This window comes from Canis lupus, chromosome 9 (genome assembly GCF_011100685.1).
Source record: "Canis lupus familiaris isolate Mischka breed German Shepherd chromosome 9, alternate assembly UU_Cfam_GSD_1.0, whole genome shotgun sequence".
NCBI classification, from domain to species: domain Eukaryota; kingdom Metazoa; phylum Chordata; class Mammalia; order Carnivora; family Canidae; genus Canis; species Canis lupus.
In genome coordinates this window covers 46,378,774-46,398,887 of record NC_049230.1, presented here as the reverse complement: position 1 = coordinate 46,398,887, position 20,114 = coordinate 46,378,774, and the positions used below count along the sequence as shown (strand labels likewise).

At 48.5% G+C, this 20,114-nt stretch overlaps 1 protein-coding gene across 6 annotated transcripts in view; it reads right to left on the bottom strand.

Annotated features, from left to right (window-relative positions):
- SGSM2 (small G protein signaling modulator 2) overlaps window positions 1–19,876 on the bottom strand; it is a 35,580-nt gene extending 15,704 nt beyond the window's left edge. For 2 of the 6 annotated variants that reach the window (XM_038548505.1, XM_038548509.1), the window contains exons 1-7: window positions 18,872–19,029; window positions 15,720–15,795; window positions 1,992–2,154; window positions 1,555–1,716; window positions 1,220–1,287; window positions 980–1,125; window positions 506–640 (exon numbers count right to left, since the gene is read on the bottom strand). In XM_038548505.1, the coding sequence (XP_038404433.1) occupies window positions 506–640; window positions 980–1,125; window positions 1,220–1,287; window positions 1,555–1,716; window positions 1,992–2,154; window positions 15,720–15,795; window positions 18,872–18,928 (807 nt within the window). In that variant the 5' untranslated portion in view covers window positions 18,929–19,029. Of the gene's footprint in view, window positions 1–505; window positions 641–979; window positions 1,126–1,219; window positions 1,288–1,554; window positions 1,717–1,991; window positions 2,155–10,744; window positions 10,902–15,347; window positions 15,400–15,719; window positions 15,796–18,871; window positions 19,033–19,805 lie in introns of those variants that run through there. The other 4 variants (XM_038548506.1, XM_038548507.1, XM_038548510.1 and 1 more) reach the window with 4 other exon arrangements.
- Between the last annotated feature and the right edge of the window lie 238 nt (window positions 19,877–20,114).

The window sequence follows — 20,114 nt, the reverse complement described above, 5'->3', positions numbered from 1 at the left end:
GGCAGAGGTGATGAGGTGCTGAGGTTCCCAGGGGAAGCCTCTGAGAAATAAGCTCCAGGCAGGAGCTGGGGGGGCTGAGGTAGCATAGTCACAGGATTCTGGAATGGAGGCCAGGAGGAAGGACGGGAGAACACGAATCACACACAGATGTGGGCACCTCCTCCCGCTGGCTGGCCTGGTGCTACTGGCTCTGTCCTGTCGGCCTCCTAGGTGCTAGGCACATTCTGGAGGTACATCCAGCCATACCCGAGCCAGGTCTTCATCCTGTTTCCTGGCTCCCATTCCCATCTTTGGACAGCCAGGTTCTCAATTAGCAGGGCAGATGCTAACTAAGGGGTTCTCAAGGCTAGGCATGAGGTATATGAAACTGTAAAGTGAGGAATAGGGCTCATCTCCCCTTCTCTCTAGTCAAGCCTCCTGAGGAAAGGGATAAATGTGACTGGAAGATTCTAGTCCCAGGCCTTTCAAAAGAGGGAGAGGAGGGGTGAACATTAAGTTTTCTTACTGGCTGCACCAGCACGTTGTTCTTGCCATAGAGTAGCCGTATCCTTGAATTCTGGTGCAGGGACTCCACATACTCACGGGCGCAGGCAGCTAGCCTGTCCTCTGATGAACTGCCACTTGAATGCCGCTTCCGAATCTGTGCAGAAAGGCACAGCTCAGCACCTAGTCCTGGGAAATCAGCCTCAGACAACCTTGGGCTTCCATGCACACCCTCCCCAGCTGACCCAGGGATCCATTCTGTTCTGGGTCTGCTCTTGGCCACCCTCTGCTCTCTAGCCATGGACCAGTGGTGTGCTCCTGGCATTTATGTAAGTGCCAGCAGGGATAAAAGGCTCTCCTGAGGGTGGCCACTACCTCAGTGCATCTCTAAGGTCTGGCTTGTACCTGCAAGGAACGTGGAGGCCAAGCTGCCCTTCCTCACAGGCCCATGGGCATAGCCTGGGTAAGTACAAGGAGTGGGGAGAGTGATACCTACTCCTAAGGCTGGGCGCTTTGCTGGGGAGTCTTGGCGATTAGGAGGGCCCCGGATACGATGCCTCTGGACCAGCTCATCAGCAGAGGGGTCAGTCCAGTAGTGATCAGCTGTCTTGAGCTTGGTGTACTCCAAGGCACAAGGTCCCACTGGGAAAACAGGGACAGTTAGCTTGGATGGTGCCCCCTCAACACCTGCCCCACAGCCCCCCACTGGCCCAGTCCTCTCTGCTGTCAGGCTCACCTAGAAGTGAGGCCAAGATGGGGCCAAACACAGGATCTGCCAGTAACGCCTCCTTCTCGTAGTACTTGCTGTCAGAGGGAGAGACAGATAGGGGCTCATTCTAGGGCAGTCAAGCTCACCAAGTAGGGACATCCCCACAAACACCCTTTTGTGTGAGTCACTAAGTAGAGATAAGTCCACATGGACTGAGCTTTATGGGCTGCGTGGTGTAGTCTATGCTTTCTGGGTGCTAGAGGGGAAGATGAGGCATGCCTACAGATTTATGGATGATGATGCCTGCTGAGGGATGGCGGAAGGAGTGCTCAGGAGGTGGGCCCTAAGGATGGGGCAGTCACCTGCAGTTCTCCACGAGGTACTGCATGACCCTGTCCAACACTTTCTCGATGAGCGCTGTGCGCACCCATATGTGCTTTAAGGCCTGCAGACTGAGAGCCGGGGCCTTCCCGCTGGCAGAGCCCTGTCTCCGTAGGGCATCCTGGTTGCCCGCCAAAGGCTTCCTGCAAAGAGAGGGTAAGCTTCAGAAGTGTGAGGGCCTGGGTGTAAGCCCCAGGCCTGGTGGCATTAGGAGCAGTGTCTGGTGTCACAAGAACCCAGAGGACTAAGATGAGGGTTGAAGTAGGGGCTTGTGTCCAAAAGGAGCCAGCCCCCACCCTCAGGCTGCTCTCTCACCCCAAGGGGCCCTGTAAGAAATGAGCCCAGGAAGCTAACCTGGGAAGGAGTAAATGACAAGTGCAAAGAGCAGAAGGGAGTAATGGGAGGGTTTGCGGCTCACCTGCCCTCTACTTGTTGCTGTAGTTCTTGTACCTTGTGGCAAATCTCCCCAGCCACTGGGCACGTCTTCCCCACCTTGGTGAACAGGGCTGCCATCTTGTCACTGCGCAGGAAGCCGGCAGCACGGCGTCTCAGCTGATGTAGGAGGCAAGCCTCTACTGCACCTGAGCCACAAAGGGAACCATCACCTGAGCCTGGGCAAGAGGGGGAAAGGGAGAAACACTCCTCTTCCTTTTATCTATGGGGAACAGAGGGTAAGGGCAGGCCCTGACCCATGCTGGGATGAGGGGGAGGGGTTTCAGTCTAAGGCAGGTCAGGGAGATATACCCTGTCCGCTTTCCAAAATTCCTGTCTCTGTCTCTCTGTCCCTGCCCAGGGTGGACATGCAGGGGCTGAGGTACCATGCTGAACCCCTCCCTGTCCCTCATCTGGTGTGTACAGGCTTCCTGTGTGTAGCATTGTCCTGGAGCTGTGAGCTGGCAACCAAAGTTGCCAGTTTCAGTGGCTCCTCCCCTGCCCACAAGGGCAAGCATGGACAGCACCTATAAGACAGGGGACACAGGGAGCACACAGCCCAACAGCCCTCCTGGAATGCACGGATGATGTGGTTGCTAAGGAACAGGGCTCTGGGAAGGAGCTGAAATATTGATAATGCCACTGCAGAGATCAGATCCAACAGTGGCTCCTGAATTATTGATGAGCCCTGCATCCAAGAGTGACAGATTTCTACTTCCCGTGCCAGGAGAATTTCCCTTCACTTTCATGTTTTTAGGGGCTATGCTTTATCTTCTTCGCCTGGATCCTGCAGGAAGGAAGAAGGACTTGGGTGGGGGGGAAGATAGGGGGTTGCCCTGGGCATGTATAGATTCTGAAAATATTAGTAGGTATGGCAGCGGGGGTGGTGGTGCTTAGCCATCATGAGGAGGGAAAGGCCCAGAAAGGGGAAGGGATTTAATCACAGTCCCGTAGTGGCAGAGCCAGGACCATGACCCAGGACCCAGCCCCTTTTACTTCTTCCAGGTGTGTTAGGGGGCCCACAGGTGGGAGGAGTGCTCCCCTCATGTCACAGGTGCCCTTCCATATGGATTGACAACTGTTATGCTAGAGGCGGGAGTCAGAACATGGTCTGATGCTTAGCATGGCCACTCCCTATCCCTAGGAAACATGGGTGATAACACTCTGAGCCTGTTTTCATCTATGAAATGGGGCTACTTCTTAGGACTGGCATGACCCATTACACGAGATGAACTGAGTTAAAGTCTTTTCATGAGTCTGGCACACAGGGGGCACTCGGTCCTTGTTGGTTCCTGAGTCCTCAGCCCTTTTTGCCAAGATCCTGTTCCACAGTTAACCTGCAAGGGCTGGGTTTTTGTAAGACCTCTCCCTGGCAGGAAGAGGGGAGAGGATCACAGGCTCCCCAGAGGTGGGTGGAGATGCCGTTCTTTCAGAATAGGGCAACTGAGAGGCCCCATTGAGTTGACTATGACTAGTGCTGTTAGAATATGAAGCCTGGCCTTAGGAAATGGCCACTGATCTCCGGCTTTCACCTGGTTTTTGTTGCCATTTTTAGTAACTGACAGGCAGTCATTGCTATCCTGTAAGAGTTTTTTCTGGTCCTCTTTTATACTGAAGTCAAGAAGCTGGAAAGAGTCCCAGGGACAGACCTGGAGGCTAGACCCAGCAAGAGCCTCCCAAGAGTGGGGAAACAAGGCAGGATCCTCCTCCTAGAAGTTTCCTGCTGGGCATTTCCCTGCTTAGGCCTCAGGGAACTTTATTTTATAAGGCACAGCCTTTCCTCACAGCATGTTCATACATGTATGTGGACATGTGTATGCAGACAGATAAGTCTACACATATTATGTGTATATGGGGCATGTGGGGGAATCTCTGCTTAAGTGTCGACATACTCCACCCCATGGCTGTCCCCTTGGTCCATGGAGGTCCTGTGTGGCCCTGTGGTGTACAGGTGAGTGAGTTCCAGTCTCTAGGTCCTGGGACTGCACTCCCCATTCAGAGTGGGAGAGAAGCAGCACTGAACATGGCCAGAGTGGCAGCAGGTGGCAGCCGTCCTGTAGGGAATCATGTGCCTCCATGATGTGACTAATTGCAGGCATAATGAGCCATTAGCCTTCCCACCTTCCCCAGGAGATTGCAAATGCAGCCAGGCTGGGGAGCCAGGGAAAGGCGGGTAGCAGCACTCCCATCCCACCTGACCTCACCTACACTCTTAGGCAGCCTCTGAGCACAGGCATTAGGGTGCTCTGGGGTGACCAGAGGCATTCCTCAGCAATTACTGCAAGTAGAGAATATTGAGAGAAGCCCAAGATCATGCAGAGTATCCTCCTGCTCACCCCAGAACTGCTAAGTTCCTTCTATGAAATGCAGGCAAGGTGCTAGGCAATGTCTGTGGAAGGAGAAATCCCTTTCAACTCTCTACCTATGGAGCAAAGTAAACGACCCTCTATGCCAAGGTATTCTTAACCCAGTTCCATGGGCTCCCTGGGCAGTGGCTGCTCAAACTACACTTGACCTTCCCCATTCCCATAGGGCTGTTGGTCCCCCCTCACCCCTACCCCCCAGAAAGTCAGTACATGCAATGAAAAATATTGTGTGCAGCATGTAGACAAAATAACATAATAACAATGACACTAATAATAATTGAGAACTAAAAAAAAAAATAAAAATAATTGAGAACTACTATCCTGAGAGGGTTTGTGGATGAGCTTTTGTGCCTTCCAAAGACCCCCAAATATTGCATATAAAATTATTGGTGTGCTCCAGCATGCTCAGGTGAGTGTTTTTCTGGATAAGGTATCCATGATTTTTAGCCTTTTTTTAAAAAAAGGATTTATTTATTTATTCATGACAGATACAGAGAGAGACAGACACATAGGCAGAGGGAGAAGCAGGCTCCCCATGGTGAACCTGATGCGGGACTCGATCTCACGATCCCTGGATCATGACCTGAGCTGAAGGCAGATGCTCAAACCCTGAGCTACCAGGCATCCCTGATTTTTAGCCTCTAAAAGGGGTACTTGACCTCTGAAAGTTTTAGACTCCCTGTTTAAGACTTTTGGGTTGAACTGTCCATTGGTCGAAACTCAGAGGTGCAAGTATAAAGACTCTCCCTGCCCCACAATGTACAGTGAACACCACTCAGAACTTGGCTGCAGAGCCATCAGCAATGAGGTCCAACTCTCCTGCTGCCCACACTCCCCAGGGAGGGCCTCTCACAGACCGTCAAGCACCCTTTTCCCAGGAGAAACCATCCAGAGACCCATGCCTCTCCTTTCCTGACTGAAGGCCCAGAACACCAAGGAGAATTCCAGCACTTTATTCTGCTTTCTGTCCCAGGGTGAGAATCCCAGCACTTTATTCTGCTTTCTGTCCCACCCTCCCCAGGGTGGTAGGCCATGGCAGGAGATGCCTGTCATGGCTTAAGCACATCCCTGACACCATCTAGCTCATTTCATATGGGACAAATATGTAATAATAATAAAAACCAATACTCTTTTTGGTCATTGGTTGCAATGAAAAGATCTGGGTGAATAAATTGAAACAGAGAAACAGACATGATTCCATAAACAACCCCCTCACTCCTCACCTTGGTCTTCCAGTAGAACTTTGGAACTATGGTGTCAGATGAGCCCAGGGTACTGGGCTCCCTACTCTGTCATCCCATCCCACTGACAAGAGAGCTCAAGGAACTACAAGAACCTTGCTGTGGATGTCTCCTCTCCCAAAAGGTCCGGCACCATCTTCCCAGGGAAAAGCTGAGAATTATAGGCCCAGACTAGTCCTAGAACCTTCCTTCACCAGTCTCTGATGTCCCAACCGGCACCCCCCTATGGAGGCAGTGTGGCATTATCTATCAACAGGGCAAATAACATCTGACCCAGTAACCCCTCTTCTGAGAATGTAGTCTACAGATACAACTGCAGGATTACTTAGTTACAACAGCAAAAGACTGGAAACTATCCTCATCTCCATCAATGGGGACAGGTTAAGCAAATTCGATATATTCATACAACAGATTATACAACTCTGAAAAAGACTGAAGATGCTTTCTAGAAACTAACAATGAAAAATCTCCTAAAGCAAGATGCAAAGCAGTATGATTGCATACCTTTTCATTACAAAAAGGGTGTTGTTTGTGGGGAAACAAAGAATATAATTTATTTTACTAGGATAAAAAATTCTGTAAGGATGCATAAGAAACAAAAGTGGTAGTAGTGGGATGCCTGGGTGGCTCAGCGGTTGAGCGTCTGCCTTCGGCTCAGGGCATGATCCTGGGGTCCAGGGATCGAGTCCCACATTGGGCTCCCTGCATGGAGCCTGCTTCTTCCTCTGCCTGTGTCTCTGCTTCTCTCTCTCTGTGTCTGTCATAAATAAATAAATTAAATCTGGAAAAAAAAAAAAGTGGAAGTAGTTACCTATGTAGAAATGGGTAAGTGGAGGGAAAGTGGGTGAATGGAGCCAGGTAAAGGAGTAAACTTTACACTGTATACTTTTGTACAGTTTTGATTTTTTTTTCCAGTTTTGATTTTTGAACCAGGTAATATATTACCAATCCAGAATAATAATTATAATAACTAAACAGCTGACCATCCAACCCAGATACCACGATTCTATTATGAGATGATGCTAGAGACTTTCTCTAGCCTGGAGGTGAATCAAAACTCACAAAACCCAGAAGGGCTGGGTCTGGCCATGGGCACCAAGTCCTTTAGCTCCCTTGGCAATCTCTCCCAACTGGCTTGGTTCCCCACCCCCACAGGGGCAGCTGGGTTCTGCTCAGCTTAGCCACAGGTGACCTGAGCTGCGGAAGGACCAGAGAAACAATTCAGTGAGCTGGGACAAGCTGAGGTATCCCAAGAGCCCATTACAATGGACTAAAACTGTGGCTGCCCAAGACATGCAGCAGTGGTTGAAAAGGGTCCTCAATCAGCCCAGGGAGCCCCAGCAACAACCCTGGCTCTCATATACATAGCTATGTGTTCAGCCCAGGGGCCTGGTAATAGGGGAATCCACTGAACGGCCTAAAGAGAACTAGGCCATTGATTGAGATATAAGGACACTCCATCCAGAATTAGCACAGCCTGACATGAAGGCTAAGCTCAAGGCTCTAAGCCAAGAAGGGATGGTAATGGGAAGAGGTGTGGAGAGTAACTCCTGCTCTCCCACCTCTGCTGGCTGCCATCTGTGCAACGAGGGAGTTCGGTTGTAGTTGCCATAGAGAACCCAATCAAGTGAGGAAAGTGCTGGGTGGAGCAGTCAGCCACAGGTGGCTGGTTTGGAGTTTCTGAGGATACTACTTAAAGCAAATTTTTTAAAAAATATTTTATTTATTTATTCATGGAGACACAGAGAGAGAAAGGCAGAGACACAGGCAGAGGGAGAAGCAGGATCCATGCAGGGAGCCTGATGTGGGACTTGATCCTGGGACTCCAGAATCATGCCCTGGGCCGAAGGCAGGCGCTTAACCGCTGAGCCATATCCCTTAAAGCAAAATTTTTATTTTCTTTTGTTTTTATTATTAAAAAATATTTTAAAAGTAGTCTCTATGCCCAATGTAGGGCTCAAACTCATGACCCTGAGATCAAGAGGTGCATGCTCCACCAACTGAGCCAGCCAGGTGCCCCTAGAGCAGAATTTTTAAAAGCTGAATGGCTTGGGGATGCCTGGGTGGCTCAGCAGTTGAGCGTCTGCCTGGGCATGGTCCCTGAGTTCTGGGATCGAGTCCCACATTGGCCTCCCTATATGGAGTCTGCTTCTCCCTCTGCCTATGTCTCTGCTTCTCTCTCTGTGTCTCTTATTAATAAATAAAAATCTTAAAAAAAATTTTTTTTAAAGCTGAATGGCTTGGATGGTAGAATCAAGACTGCCAGGAGAGGAGCAGCCTCTCTGGAGATAAAGGAATGGGTGAGATGGCCAGCCTCTTAAGTTGGAACTTCCTTCAATGGCCAATGGGAGAAATCAATGTTTTTTCTGCAGTGGACAAAGTGGGAAAAGTCAAGACGAGAGGGCAGGCTCATCCACTTCTCTCCTCCCCACTTCCCTGGCTGGCTATTTCTACCCAGGGATTTATAACAGTTGTTTCCACCCGGAATGAGCATTTCTATGGTAACTAGAGTATATTTTCTCTCAGCAGGCACTAGTGATGCTGACTGCATCAGCTTTTAGAGGCAGTCAGCCTTGTTCAATATCCTGAGAAAGCAACTCTCCCATCCAGACTCTCAGTGTGAGAAGAAAGCACTGCCTTGATAGTCCAGAACCCAGCAGGTGAGGGAAATGAAATTCCTACCACATATATCTACTTTGCCGTGATGGGAGATGCAGAGCAGAATCTGCATAGACAGCACTTTCCAGGGAACCAGGCCAGTGCTGGCCTTGCTTGGCTCAGCAAGGGATCCACTGTCTTCCAGAGTATCTCTGAACACCCTAAGTCCATTGTTTGGTGACCTGAGCTATGTCTCCACAAGGGCCAACTGCTCCTCAATGCCCCACACTTCAAGGCTCCTCTCCTAGACAGGCTACATGGGTAGACTCATCCCTGGGTAGTAGGGCTTTGGAGTAAAACAGGTATCGATTCAAACTCGGGTCCTTTTCCTATTAGCTATTTGACTTTGTGCAAACCAGTAAATCTCTCTGAGCTTTGGTGCAGTTAGGGAAAGGAACAGATCCTGTCTCAATAGGTTTTGAGTGATTATAAGCAACAGGCTGTGAAGATGCAAAATCTTCCTTTATAATTTCTCAAATACACTGAGGGTGATCATTAACATTGGTGCCTTTTTGGGAAATTGATTGTTAAATTTTGAGACAGTATAAGAAAATTCTGGTTGGTGTCTTACGAATGAGCGGACATCATTTTTTTATTCTGTGTATTTAGAATGTAATCATGAATAAACTTTATTTCTTTTTTAAGACTTTATTTCTTTATTCAAGAGAATACACAGAGAGAGGAGAGAGAGCAAGGCAGAGACACAGGCAGAGGGAGGAGCAGGCTCCATGCAGGGAATCTAATGTGGGACTTGATCCCAGGTCTCCAGGATCATGCCCTGGGCTGAAGGTGGCGCTAAACCGCTAAGCCACCGGGGCTGCCCATGAACAAACTTTATTTATAAAGACATCTTTAATCATTCAAAAAAAAAACCAAAAAACATTGGTGCCTTTCTTCCCAGCACCTCAGGCCCATCCCCTGCCTTCTCTTCTGTCCTTACAGATGGTCTGGCTGTACTCCTCCCTAAGGCACCCTGTCTACCTACACATTGGATTTCAGCCACTTCGCCTCTCAAGGGCATCATTCCAGCAAACATCACTTCTCTTCCCTATATCTTTAATGTTTCTTACTGGGTTCTTCCCATTTGTAGATAAACATTCTATAACTTCTCCAATTAAAAAAAACACACACACACACACACACACACACACACATACCACCACCACCACCATCTCCCTTGGCCCTATATCCCCGTTCAGGTATTGAACAATTTAACTGCTCCCTTTTGTATAAAATTTTTCAGGAGAGTTGTCTATATTCACTATATCTCTTTCTCCTCCCATCCTCTCTTCCTCTTTAAAAAAAAAAATCATTATGGGGACACCTGGGTGGCTCAGTGGTTGAGCGTCTGCCTTTGGCTCAGGGCATGATCTGAGAGTCCTGGGATCGAGTCCCACATCGAGCTTCCGGCATGGAGCCTACTTCTCCCTCTGCCTATGTCTCTGCCTCTCTCTGTGTCTCTCATAAATGAATAAATAAAAAATATTTTTAAAAATTAAAATAAAAATTTTAAAAATTCATAACAGAAAATTCCAAATATATACAAAAGTAAAGAGGATGATAGAATGAACACCACATACCAATCACCTAACCCAAACAATGGTCAAGTTATGACTCATCTTATTTCAGCTATACCACCTCCAACCACTTTTTCACTTATCCCCCGGATTATTTTGAAGAAAATTTTAGTTATCATATATTTTTATCTGTAACTATTTCAGTAGGTATCTGTAAAAGATGACTCTTTTATAAAGATGTATATAATATCTTGATTGCACCTACAAAATTAATAAAATTTCTTTTTAAGTTCCCTGATTGAGTTCCTGGAGTTCAAATTTCTCTAGTTGTCTAGATGCTCCAAACTCTCAGAAACATGGATTCTCAGATGAAATCCTGGGGAAGGTTCTAGAAGGCTTGATGGGGAAGGCTTTAGGATCACTTTTTAAATTCCAATGTAATTAACATGTGGTGTATTAGTTTCAGGTGTACAACATAATGATTCAACAGTTCTATACACTACTCAGTGCTCACCACGATAGGCATACTCTTAATCCCCTTCACCTATTTTACCCATGCCCCACCTTGTAGGATCACCTATAAGAAAAAGTAAAAGGTGCTGGTGGTGCTGATAATGATAATGGCAATATTTATTCAGGACCTACTGTGTACCTGGTTCCATGCTGTGTGCTTTACTGTGTCACTCTGTTAGTCCTCACATCAGCCTTCTGGGGTAGCAGTTATTCAGCTGCTGAATAACTGGCCAAAGTCACGAACTTAAGTGTCTCGCCTACAGACCACCACCATATGCCCTCAGCCTCATCCCAAGACAGGATGAGAGGACCCACTTCCACAGAGGGCCTTCCTTCCTGCTTGATTATTTGCAGATGGAAGGCAGAAGTCAGATTTCCTGAGAAATCCCTTACCTAGGGATTTCATTCAGTATAGGTGGGAAGAAGACAGAAGAAATCCCTTACCTAGACTAAAAACTGCCTGGAGTCTGAATCTCAACATGTGCTGAAAAGCTCTTGCTGCAGTGTCTCAGGTGAGAGGCAATCCTTCCACAGCACCTGCTTTTCTCCCAGCTCATTAGCATCTCCACACCATTCCCCAGAGGAGTTCACCGCAGCAGACCTTCCAGGTTAATGAAAGCTGCTTAGCAACGGGGAGCAGGAAGTGGGTTGTTAATAAGGCCCTGATGCTGTTCCCAGCTCCATAGACTCCACCCATCTCCCATTACAGCTCATCTTCAGTCAGAAGCAACAATCTTCCAATTGAGGATCCAAAGATCTATGCAGGGTGAGCCAAGACCTTGGTGACTGAGGGGCAGGGCTGACCTGGGCCTGGGTCCTACCCCCAATACCTTCCATGTAGAAGAGACATTAAGAGTCTGAGAACCTGCTGTGCCAGGCCAGCTCTGTAAACCTGTTCTACCCAGCAAAGGTTAAAATCCAAACTCAGTGCCCAAGCAGGACAGAGCATGCAGAAATACGGTGGAGGTGGCCACACCTAGACATGAGCCTGAGGAAGGGCAGGTCCAGAAATATGGCTTTTCCAGTGCTGATGATCCAAACTTTTTCAGGTTGGTGCTTGAATTACCTCAGATCCATGATGGGAAGAGAGTTAATGTGTCTTATTTAAGCATGTATAATTATTATTATGAATGAAGAGTTCAAAGATGAAATCTGGGACAGTTTGGTGTTCAGCCCTAATGCTGAGTTGCCCAAAAGCAAAAGTTAAAAGCACCATGAGGGGTGCCTGGCTGGCTCAGTCAGTGGAGTATGTGACTCTTGATCTTGGGGTCATGAATTTGAGCCCCATGTGGGGTAGAGATTATTAGATAAATAAAACTTTTAAAAAAGCTGAAAGCACCTTGCCCTGGAGAGGAGGCAGTAGCAGGAGTTATCAGCCTACACCAGGGGATTTAAGAAGCCACAGAGAAAACAAGGTGCATTAATCTGATTCAACAGTATGTCTTTATAACAAATGTTTCAAAGACTGTATTATGAAATGAAATGCAAACTTGATAAACCTTTTTAAGATAATAACATGGCGATATCAAAGAACCCTTTCCTACAGTGGTAGGTTTGGGCCCACACCCCAAAACCCAGTCTCCACCTGTGGGAAGGGGTAGTCACACAGGCCTAATCCTCTGACAGTCATGCTGGGTGGTTGGAGAATAGCACGCAGAGAACCCCTCTCTGCCAGCCAGGGCTTGCCAGCAAAGCTTCCTCACAAAGTTTCTACTTACAGGGGCCTGACCAGCTTTTGGACAAACAGGTTTAGGAACCACAATACACACACAAGAAACAACACATTTCTCACCCAGTCCTGGGAATCTCACTCCTCTCGTGGGTAATAGGAAAAGGGGTCTGGCACAGTTTTCCTGGGTTTGCCCAGGGTCAGGGTTCAACCCAGGGATTCTTTGTTCTGTTTCTAAGTCTCTCCAGAAGATTCTGTTGCCAGTTCAAATATCTCTACCTTAAGGAAGCTGAGAGTAGATCATCTCACCCAGGCCCTGCACAGAGGGGCCAGAAAAGTGCAGAGGGGTCCATGGCCCCAGTGCTCTCCAAGGTTCCAGGGAAGGTGGCCACTCTGTGGTTAACTTTCACACCATTGTTGTGCTCAGATCTCTCAGTATCTTCTCTGCGCTCCAATTCTTCCCAGAATAAAGCTGAATGCTGCATGTGGCTGGGCCAATAGCAGGACCCAGGATAAGACTGGATCTACTTCAGACTAGAGATGCATTTCTGACCAGCATTTGCCCAGAAGTGAAGATGACTAGCATATCAGAATCTTCAAAAAGCCAGAGGGGTGGAGTTTTCCATCAATACATACCTATTCTTTCCTCTGCCTCCTCCCAAGAATCCCTGATAATGATCCTACTGTACGATGCATGTAAATGGCTTGTAGACAGGAAAAAAAGTTTGATAATCATTACTTTAAATATACCTTCTTTTGAGCTCAAGTTGGGATTTACCTCACTACAGAATAACAATTTTGATAAAGCCCAAGGATTCCTTTTTCCATGGGCTTGACTTAGCTTTATACTGTTGGCAACCCCTCATGCTAACATTCTCCTCAGTGACAGCAAGGCAGGGGCCGCAAACAAGCAGAGCCTTGGAGATGCCTTTTGTTTGGCCCACACATTTTTAAAATATGGGATTTGTGGGGCGCCTGGGTGGCTCAGTCAGTTAAGTGTCCAACTCTTAATCTCAGGATCATGAATTCAAACCCTGCATTGGGCTCCATGTTAGGCCTGGTGCCTACTTATTAAAAAAAAAAAAATATATATATATATATATATAATGGAAATTAGTTATCAACCTTTAAAAATTGGGGAATTTCATATAAAAACCCAGACTTTGGGGCACCTGGGTGGCTCAGTGGTTGCGAGTCTGCCTTCAGCTCAGGTCGTGATCCCAGGGTCCTGGGATCAAGTCCTACACTGGTCTCCCTGGGGAAGCCCGTGTCTCCCTCTGCCTATGTCTCTGTCTCTCTCTGTGTCTCTCATGATTAAAAACAAACAAACAAAAAACAAACCCAGACTTCTAGCTTCTCTTAAAATAAAACAAAGGCCAAGGCAAGCTGGGGCTTGCATTCCTGCAGGAGCTGACTGGTGGCAAGCAATACTCAGTTCACCTCAGGTCCTACCACCACTGCCTGTAGTCTCACACCCAGACACTCTTCTCGTCTGATTGTGGACATTTAAGTTTGCACTAGCAGACCAAAGAAACCTCCAACAGAACCCTGGAGCAGAAGAACCCTGGAGACTGGGGTCTATTTTATAGACCCTTGTTCTGTTTCAGAAACTAAAAGTGGCTGAAAGCAGAAACATCACTCCTTTTGAGGGTAGGATCTCTGCCTGCTAGAAAGAGCCCTGGGCTTCTAGGCAGGAGACAAAAGAGAAAGCTCCACTGCTTCCTGGGGGCCCCTAGACTGATCAGAGGAGAAATGACAGTTTCTTCTCATCTTAATTGGCCTGAATGTGAAATACCCACAACTTTTCTCCCTGACTCTCTTCCCCCCACTCTCGGCCACCCACGTGTGGCGCCCATGCACAAGCTGTTTGCACTATTTTATTCTGTTTTCTGTATTTGTTGTATGTGGTCTGGATAAGGAATTAAGCCATGCATGACTGGGCCACCAGCAGAGTCTGGTGACAATGGCAGACAGTGGTTGATATCAGGGGCACACAACACAGGTAGAAAGGAGTAGAGTTCTAATATTCTTGGAAGTCACTTATTGCAAGACTATCATGCTTCTCCCCTTACATAGGTCCTGCCTGAGGAAAGGTGAGATTAGATTGCTGCTTGTAAACCTGGGAATCATAACATCATCTCAAAGAACAGGGAAACTTACCCAAAAGGAAAATGGTGGGAACTCAAATCCGGCTAACCTAGTTTCAGCCTCAACATCCAAAGGAGAAGGAAAGACAGATATTTCCTGAGCTCTAACAGTGCTAGTAATGTTCACATGCATCATCTCAATCCTCACAAACATTTCTTGGGGTGGGAATCACCATCCTGTTTTAAGGGGAGCAAACTATGGGTGACAGTAGTTAAGAAACTTGTCCAAGATGACTTAATTAAGCAGAACACCAGGATTCATGTGAATCCTCAGTCTGTCACTTAGGCTCTGCTCACATACCATTTCTCCCCAGTCGCTTTTCCTTATTTCTCTGCTTTATTTATTCTTTAAAGATTTATTTATTTATCTGAGAGAAAGAGAGAGAGAGAGAGAGAATGCCAATGGGGGGAGGTGGGGAGGGAAAGGGAGACAAGCAGACTCTCCACTGAGCAGGGAGCCCCACTCAGGGCTCAATCTCAGGATCCTGGGATCATGACTTGAGCCGAAACCAAGAGTTGGTCGCTTAACCAAACGAGCCAGCAGGTGTCCCATCTCTGTTTAACTTTATTCATATCTTTATTATAGCATATGTTTATGTGTGCATTTGGTTTTCTCTCTCCCCACAAAATGTAAGCCCTTGTGGGCAGAGACTGTCCATCTCGTTATTGCTATTTCCCTACCTGAAGAACAGTATCTGGCTCCCAGCACACCCTCAGCATTTGTTGTTGGACTGATGACAGGCAGCTCTATTTGCCTCACCACGCTACTGTCAAACAGTGCTCCTTTCATTTGTTCCTCTCGGAAATACACAATTTCCCTTTCACAAATCCCAAACACCAATCTCAGAGGCCAAGGAAAACAACAGTTTGAGAGATGGCAAACTGTCTCTTTAGAAAGGGAGCTGAAAGGAAGATCAAATTTTTGGAAATTTAAGAGAACTCTATTGTATATAGAGATAGGCTTGTCCCTGCAAAGTCAGAAGTCTTCACAGTGAAGTGGAAGGGATGCTTTATTACAGACTTTTCCTCTTGTAAGGTGGGAGGGCTTTTGGCTTTCCCTCCTGTCATAGCTCCTGTTGTTTTGCACCCAAGCCAGTGCTTGGGAAGCTGGGATGCCAGGTGGGATTAATTAGAAAGTAGATGTGGCACAGAAAGCACCCGAAAATACAAACCCTTCCCCCAAAGTTAAAGTAGAAATAAACCAGAGCAGTGATTCCCAAACCAGAATTACCTAGGTCATTGGTTCTCAGGGTGTGGTCCTGGACCAGCAGCTTCAGAACCACCTGTCAGAAATGCAAATTCTCAGGCCTGCCCCAAACCTACCTGAGTCAGAAATTCCAGGGTTGTGTTAGGAATCTGTGTTTTAATAAGCTCTTCGGGTGACTCTGATGCATACAAAAGATCAAGGGAATTAGATGTATATAGATATCCTCGGGCCCTGGAGATCCTGATTCAGTAGGTTGGGGACCAGGCCCAGGGAGATCTCAAATGCTTCAGAGTTGGATTCTAATTTGCAGCCATATTTGAAAACTACTAAACTTAAGGACTCATCTTTCCCTGTCCTCCGTATTAAACCTACTTCTCACTGCCCCCAGTCACTCACCACACAGAGCAATGATGTGGCTGCTATCCTCATGCACAAACTTCCTGGTGACAGCCTCCTCCATGATTTGCTTCACCTGTGGACAAAAGGGCAGCATCTTATTTCTTTTTCTAACCAAAGGCTTGTGAGCAAATAAATAGCTTGGTCCTGCTTTCCTAGTCTGGGTTCAGACACTTGCAGAGTAGAGAGTAAATAAGGATGGGAAGAGAAGGGAAGATTAGAGAAATGGATTACCTCAATCCCAGTATAAAATCTTACAAAAAAAGTAAGCTCTGGGCAGAGATGTCTGCCATTCTTTGGTCATGGCATTGTGTTCTTTTTTTTTTTTTTTTTAAAGATTTTATTTATTTATTCATAGAGAGAGAGAGAGAGAGAGAGAGAGAGGCAGAGACACAGGCAGAGGGAGAAGCAGGCTCCATGCAGGGAGCCTGACGTGGGACTTGATCCGCGGTCCCCAGGATCACACCCCAGGCTGCAGGCAGCTCTAAACTGCTGTGCCACAGGGGCTGCCCGGCATTCAGTGTTCTAATGCTGCCCTTGTTCCCAAGGCCCTTATCTAGGCCTGTACAGTTTGGAGAATGGTAAAGCTTCTAAAGCCTGGGGAGGAGGGAAGAAGGGCCTAGTGGCTTCTCTCTATTGGAAGCTGCTCGTGGTTAGCAGTTAGGTAGAGGGAAATCAGATTGATCCTGTATTCTAAACCGTTAAAAGCATCTTAGATTACATTCTAAGGGATTTGTATTAAACAAAGCATAAAGTCACAGCTCAAAGACCTGCAGGCATATGAAACAGGCTGGTAGGGCAGATTCTGGGGTTAGAAGGACCTACAGATGACTCTAGAATTATACCAGAGGTTTTGTGTTGAAAGACTGCTCTTGCCTATAATTAGCCCCATTGTTTCTACTCATAGAAGAGGAAAGGATATGGTTCTCTTTAAGTGCTGAAGGGAGAAGGGAACTAAGAACTGAGAGAAGGTTAAACTTTGTCAGGCAATATACATAGCTGTGGCATATTTTGGACATTTCTCAGATTTGTTTAGGAATAATTCTAAGAGTAGTATAGGGGCAGCCCGGGTGGCTCAGCGATTTAGCGCCACCTTCGGCCCCGGGTGTGGTCCTGAGACCTGGGATCGAGTCCCATGTCGGGCTCCCTGCGTGGAGCCTGTTTCTCCCTCTGCCTGTGTCTGTGCTTCTCTCTGTGTGTGTCTCTCATGAATAAATAAATAAAATATTTTTAAAAAAGGAATAATTCGGGATCCCTGGGTGGCGCAGCAGTTTGGCCACCCAGGGCGCGATCCTGGAGACCCGGGATCGAATCCCACGTCGGGCTCCCGGTGCATGGAGCCTGCTTCTCCCTCTGCCTGTGTCTCTGCCTCTCTCTCTCTCTCTGTGTGACTATCATAAATAAATAAAAATTAAAAAAATAAAATAAAATAAAAAATAAAATAAAAAAAGGAATAATTCTAAGAGTAGTATAAATAGCCTTCTAAGTATTGAAAAAAGAATTATACTTAGTCTTCTCAGAAATCTTTCTTACACGTGATGGGATGAGCACTGAGCACTGGGTGTTATACTATATGTTGGCAAATCGAACTCCAATAAAACAATATACAAAAAAAAAAAAATCTTTCCTACATCCCCGATCAACCCTAAATTTGGATCACACCAACAATCCTAGCACATCTGTCCATAGTTTAGGTATGGCTACTTTTTATTTATACTGCTCACATGAGTCTCTGTCACTAGACTGTTTCCTGAGGATAAACTAAGACTTGGGATTTCCCTTTTCCTTGGGGGAGATCAGGGCTGAGGGGTTTAGTATATGTGCTGCCGACGTGAGCACAGGGCTGGGGGGTTTAAATGCTGATTTGATAATACTCCTGGCCTAAAATACTTTCTTGGCCACCTTACAAGAGAGCTTCTCACACACACAGCTGGAAAGGTGATGGCTTCAACCACTTCTTTGCCAAAAAGAAGGGAACAAATACATGTAGTCAGGCCATAGTTAATGCAGCAGAACCATCTAGAGCCTTACAGAAGTTTATGAGAACCCAGAGTCTTCTCCAATCCTAAAACTCTAGGAAGGGGTAAAGGAACCAATATGGTAAACTTTCATATATGAAGTACACATCCTTTCAGAGATGAAGAAATTAAGATTCAAGGAGATTAAATAACTTATTCAAGTAACACAGAGCTAGGTTCAGAGTATTCCAAGGTTATGTATCCCCACCATCTTGCAGTCTCCAAGATATTTATCAAAAACTCACTGAGTGCCTACTGTGTGCCAAGTCCTAGACACAACAGTGGACAAAACAGACGGGTTTCCTGCCCTTGTGGAGTTTGAACAACTGGTAGAAGACAGCCACAAAGGTAGGTGCAAGGAGTTCACATTCTAGAGGCCTAATCCATTCTAATCCATGCTGCAGGCTTGAGCTCTCCAGCTCTCATACACGGTGAGTCATTCCTATGGGTCCCCCCCCACCCCAAACACACAATGAAACTGAAATGGGCTTTAGAGCAGGGTCAAGATAAAGGACATCAGTACAGGGAAGGACTCCTCTATTCCTGACTTTTGGGGTGGGGGGTGCGCTCCTCAAATAGGAGAAAGTAAGTCTTAAAAACCATTTTCAACCGCGCCTTCATCGTGGTCTCTCGGTAGGGAGGTGGGCGTGGAGTGGCAGCAGTGCGGTGTGCGACAAACCCTCCCGCAGTCGCGACTCAGTTCCCAGGGGAATCCCTGAAACCGGCGTAGCGCAAACCGGAGCTAAGCCCCCAAACCGTTTAGCGCAGGTGGAGGCCCGTGCGGGGCCCTCCCCAGGCCGCGGGGGCAATGAACGGGTAGCACCACCTCTCCAGAAATCGCCGCCACCCCTCCCCCGACCCTGGTCTCCCAGGACTGTTGCCGTCACAGGCCGGGAACTGCGGGATCCTGGAGCAAACCAGCGCCGGAGCGCCGGCCTGGTCCCTCGGACCGAGGGGTGCTGTCTCTAGATCCGAGAGAGTCCAGGACCCGGTCTCCGCCCGGCCCAGGCCCGAGAGCGGCGGCGTCCGGGGGGGAGGGGGAGGGGAGGGGAGGGCGGGCCCGCTCGCGCCGCTCCGCAACCCGGGGCTCGGGGGCAAGGCGCGAGCCCCCGGGGGTCCTTCCCCGGACTTTACCTCCTTTTTCACGTTCCACAACAGTTTCTCTTTGACTGCGTCCTCCGCGCTGCCCATGGTGCGGCGGGTGGCGGGGAGACGACGCCGAGCTACCCCCTAAGCCCCCCGCGCACCCTCGCCGCCTCCGCGCCTCTCTGCTCAGCGCCCCACGCGCAAGGCGGAGCCCCCGAGCGCCGAGCTCCCCGCCCGCCGCCGCAGCCACTGCCCGGTGCTGGGCTCCGCAGCCTTCTTCCGAGCCCCGCACAGACGTCAGGCGGCTGGCCCGGCCCCTTCCCACAGCCGGGGGCGGGGGGGGGGTTGCGCTCCACAATGAGGGGGAGGGGAGGTCGGGAAGGGGGAGTAGCGCGCGCCTGGGGGTGGTGGGCCCCCGGGCGCGCGCCTCGCGGGCCGCTGTCATGGCAACGCGCCGACTCCTGCCCCGAGGGTGCGAACCAGCATTGTGAGCGCCAGCAGCCAGCTCTGCACAACACTGAGCGGGGTGGTGGCGCGCCCCGGACCCCACGACTGAGGGAAAGTTGCTCACATCGGAACTGGCTTCCAACCAGCCAGACGCTCCTTGATTCCTGCCCGCTCGTTTTCCCGACGGGAATGGCCAGGGTCCCTCGCCCCTGGAGTCTGGCTACCAGGAAAACAGCGTTAGTCTCCTGGCTGAAAGGCCAGAACTCCATCGTTCCTCTAGATCCCTCTGCTGCAAAGCTTTGGGAAGAGGGGTGGAAGCACAGCCGCCCCGAGCCTGAAGAGGTCAAGGTCAGCTCTCCCTCTCCGGTCTTGTCCTTCCTGAAGCTACATGGGTGGTAGGGGCGCGAGTTGGAGTAACTGGGACCAGCCGTAACTGGTATGGAGCCCATAAAGGTGAGAGAAGTGCCTTCCACACCATTTGCCCCGTAGACTTGAGCACCCAACAGAAGAAAGGGTTGCTCAAAGCGGAACACACCTGCTGCTGCAAACAGGAAGGACGTGCACAAATCTAGCTGAGAGGAGGGGCTTAGCCCTCTCGCACGAATGCAGAAACTTAAGCAGCTTCCTTAGTGATACAACTTGGTAGATCCCAGGATGAAGATATAGGTGGCAAAAAAGCCATCCGGCACCTAGAGCCCAAACCTCTTAACTACATCCGGTTTTTCAAGACCCCCAGCGGCCAACCGCCGCGTGAGAAAAGTTTTCTCCGCTGCGTTGCGGAGACGCGGACGTCCAGCTCTCTAAGGCTGGTCGGGAGACCTATCGCGAGAGGAAACGGGAGCTC